At 38.2% G+C, this 2,826-nt stretch overlaps 2 protein-coding genes across 6 annotated transcripts in view; both read left to right on the top strand.

Moving 5' to 3' along the window:
* Window positions 1-2,826, top strand: part of LOC118749507 — a 417,693-nt gene that overhangs the window by 239,794 nt on the left and 175,073 nt on the right. The gene's annotated exons all lie outside the window — the stretch shown is intronic.
* LOC118749510 lies at window positions 834-2,438 on the top strand. Its single transcript, XM_036484303.1, has 2 exons — window positions 834-1,041; window positions 1,139-2,438. Exons 1-2 carry the CDS (start codon window positions 901-903, stop codon window positions 1,724-1,726), a joined length of 729 nt encoding a protein of 242 aa, XP_036340196.1. The 5' UTR covers window positions 834-900; the 3' UTR covers window positions 1,727-2,438.

Here is a 2,826-nt window from a genome sequence, read left to right as displayed (position 1 = left end):
GGCATACACCTCGTTCGTATTTAGTCAAAACGAAAAACAACGAATACAAACGAAACAGTAGAGATATACGTACAGCCTAATCATGTATCTCGAAGCGAACGTTCGTTTCGTCTGCCAGACGTTTCTTTCGTGTGTTGGTAGTATGTAAGTCGAAATCGTCTGGCAGCACGAAAACAGCTGATCGTTACGTAGTTTTCGTCTAGTTTGGAATTTTTTAAGGCGAATAGAAGACGAAAGTGAGACGACAATCGTTGAAAACAGACGAAAGGTTATTAGTGATCGTTAAGATGGAGGGTTCTGCCAGGAAAAGTAAGAAAATAAAAAATATAACTTGGTTTAAGGAAATATATTAATATTTATGCTTGTAGCGCTGAAAAAAACTACAACCACTCAATTTGAAGTACAGTATATTTTGCTTAGCTGCCCATCCTTCTTTGCACGAAAAACTTGCGCACTTAACCGAAAAAAGCACTTAAGCGAATTTTCTTTAATACTTCAATGAGGAAGGTATCCGAATCCCTATGAAACCAAATAATGGAGGAGCACTTACCACGCAGAAATTACTGCAAGCGCAATTTTTAAGGAATGGTATCTAATTATCTATATAACTACATTAATTGATAGCCATTTTCGTTGTTCTGCGAGATGAACAAAATAAATAAAAGCTTGTAAAATTAGGTAATTGTAGGGCCAGTGCAGGTAAACCTAATACTTTCTTTGATAGTTAATAATAGTTGCACAATTTTTAAGGCAGGTATCGCCAATGTGCAGGTATGTTGAATGCATCTATCGGAGGAGTTTCCTTATAAATGTTAAGAATAATGCCGCTAATGCGCATTTTAGGGTAGGTATCTTAAGCATAAAGGCAGCAAAGCAAAATATACTGTACTGGTAAAATAAATGGAGAGAAATCCTGACTTGGCCAGAGGTGTTGCAGTGTTTGGATCTGATCGAGGAAGGGTAGAGGAGCGGTGGGAGGAAATTATGAGGAAAATTAATTCTCATGGTCCTCCTACAAGAACGGCCGTCGAATGGAAGAAAGTAAGCATAAGTGCATAAATAGTATGTGGTAGATAAATGCTTGTGCACTATTTCCATTTTACTGACATTGAATTTTATTTTATTTTTATTTTTCAAGATATGGGCTGACTTGAAAAGCCGGACAAAAAAGAAGATTGCCGAAAACAAACGAAGCCTTACTGCTACCGGTTGTGGCCCATTCCGTCACTCTCCGCTTTCCGAAATGGAGCAGGCCATAGACAGCCTGGTTTTTATTTCGAGGTCAGCAGCCCCGAGCGGCAGAGTTTTCGGCATTCCTTCGACGGCGACCTCTAACATGTCAAGACATTCGTCGTTGGAGGAAATGCCTCCTTTACTTGTGACTGAATCGCCAACACTTGACCAACGAATGCAACAAACAACCACCCTTCAATCTCCTATAAGGCACAACCAACCACCACCAGTGGGAGTAGTGACTCCCACTACACAGACAACCCGTCCTACACCAACGCACACGTTACGTTCCATTAATAGGAAGCGCACCTTCCAAGAGACAGTGGCTGAATCTGCCAAAGTCCAAGCAGAAGGCGCTAAAGTGCAGGCTGAGGCTGCAAAAAAAATGGCAGAGGCATCAATGCTGCAGGTGGATGCCACAAACAAATTAACTGCTGCAGTGGAACGCCAATCTGAAATTTTTGAAAAATTTTTGGAGTACTTCCGGAATTAATTTTCATACCACTATTGTGAGAGTATTGAAGTGATATTTTGTTTTTTTTTTTTTGTAAATATTTTTTAGATTTAAGTGTGAATTGATATTTTGTTGCATTTACTTAGTTTATATGTAGATTTAGGATTTAAGACTGAAAAGATATTTTGTTGAATTTTTATGTAAATATTTTATAAATCTTAAGACAAATGAATTTTGCTGGTGTACCTGAAATCTAAACACACATACTTTATAATAAAACTGCGTTAATATACTGCGTATAATAAACTCTCTGCTATTCTCATTCTAATAAGGGCAGCTGTATTCGAAATGTCACTGTTTTCCAGTTCGTCTTCGTAACTAACAAGATTCTCCATATCTGGGCTCTCCAATGGAATTTGATGTTTGAAAAATATACAAACGTTATGAATAGCACAGCACACATTTACAATTTGTGTAACTTTTTCTGGTGAATAGTGTAGCCCTCTCGAGCCAATTATACATCGAAATCGGTTTTTCAAAACACCGAAACATCTCTCAATTACATTACGAGCTTTCGAGTGCTTTGTGTTGTAAATTCGTTGAATTTCATCGGATGCGCTTCTGAATGGCGTCATCAAGTATGGCTGCAAGGGGTAACCAGAATCCCCTACAAAAATTTTCATTGTCAGTAATAGTTTTATGGCCTTTTTAAGTTTTAAAACTTACCGTGTAGCCATGTGTTGATTTTTCCATTGTTATAATCAGATTTTAGCTCCTGTTCTGCGTGACTCACATTCCAAACAAATGAATCATGATTCGCCCCTGGATGCCTAGCGTCAACAAATGTGATTACCATGTTGTGATCGCATATCTGTAAGGAAACTCAGTTTGTGTATATGTATACTTGTAAAGATAGTAAATCATTAACCTACCGCCATTACATTAAGACTGTAAAAACCCTTGCGGTTGAGGTATAAATGGTGGTTGTCACTTCCTGGCGACTTAATACGAACGTGTGTTCCATCAACACAACCGATAACCCTAGGTATTCCGTATTTCTCAAAGAAATGTGCTTTAACTGCATTTTCCTCATCGATGTTTCTCCTAAAATTCACCCATTTCTGGCAAAAATGGTCCTC

This window comes from Rhagoletis pomonella, unplaced genomic scaffold, assembly GCF_013731165.1.
Source record: "Rhagoletis pomonella isolate Grant_MI unplaced genomic scaffold, Rhpom_1.0 Rhpom_scaffold_00017, whole genome shotgun sequence".
NCBI lineage: Eukaryota > Metazoa > Arthropoda > Insecta > Diptera > Tephritidae > Rhagoletis > Rhagoletis pomonella.
Note: the sequence above shows the minus strand (reverse complement) of the source record. Positions and strands in the feature narration are given on the sequence as shown.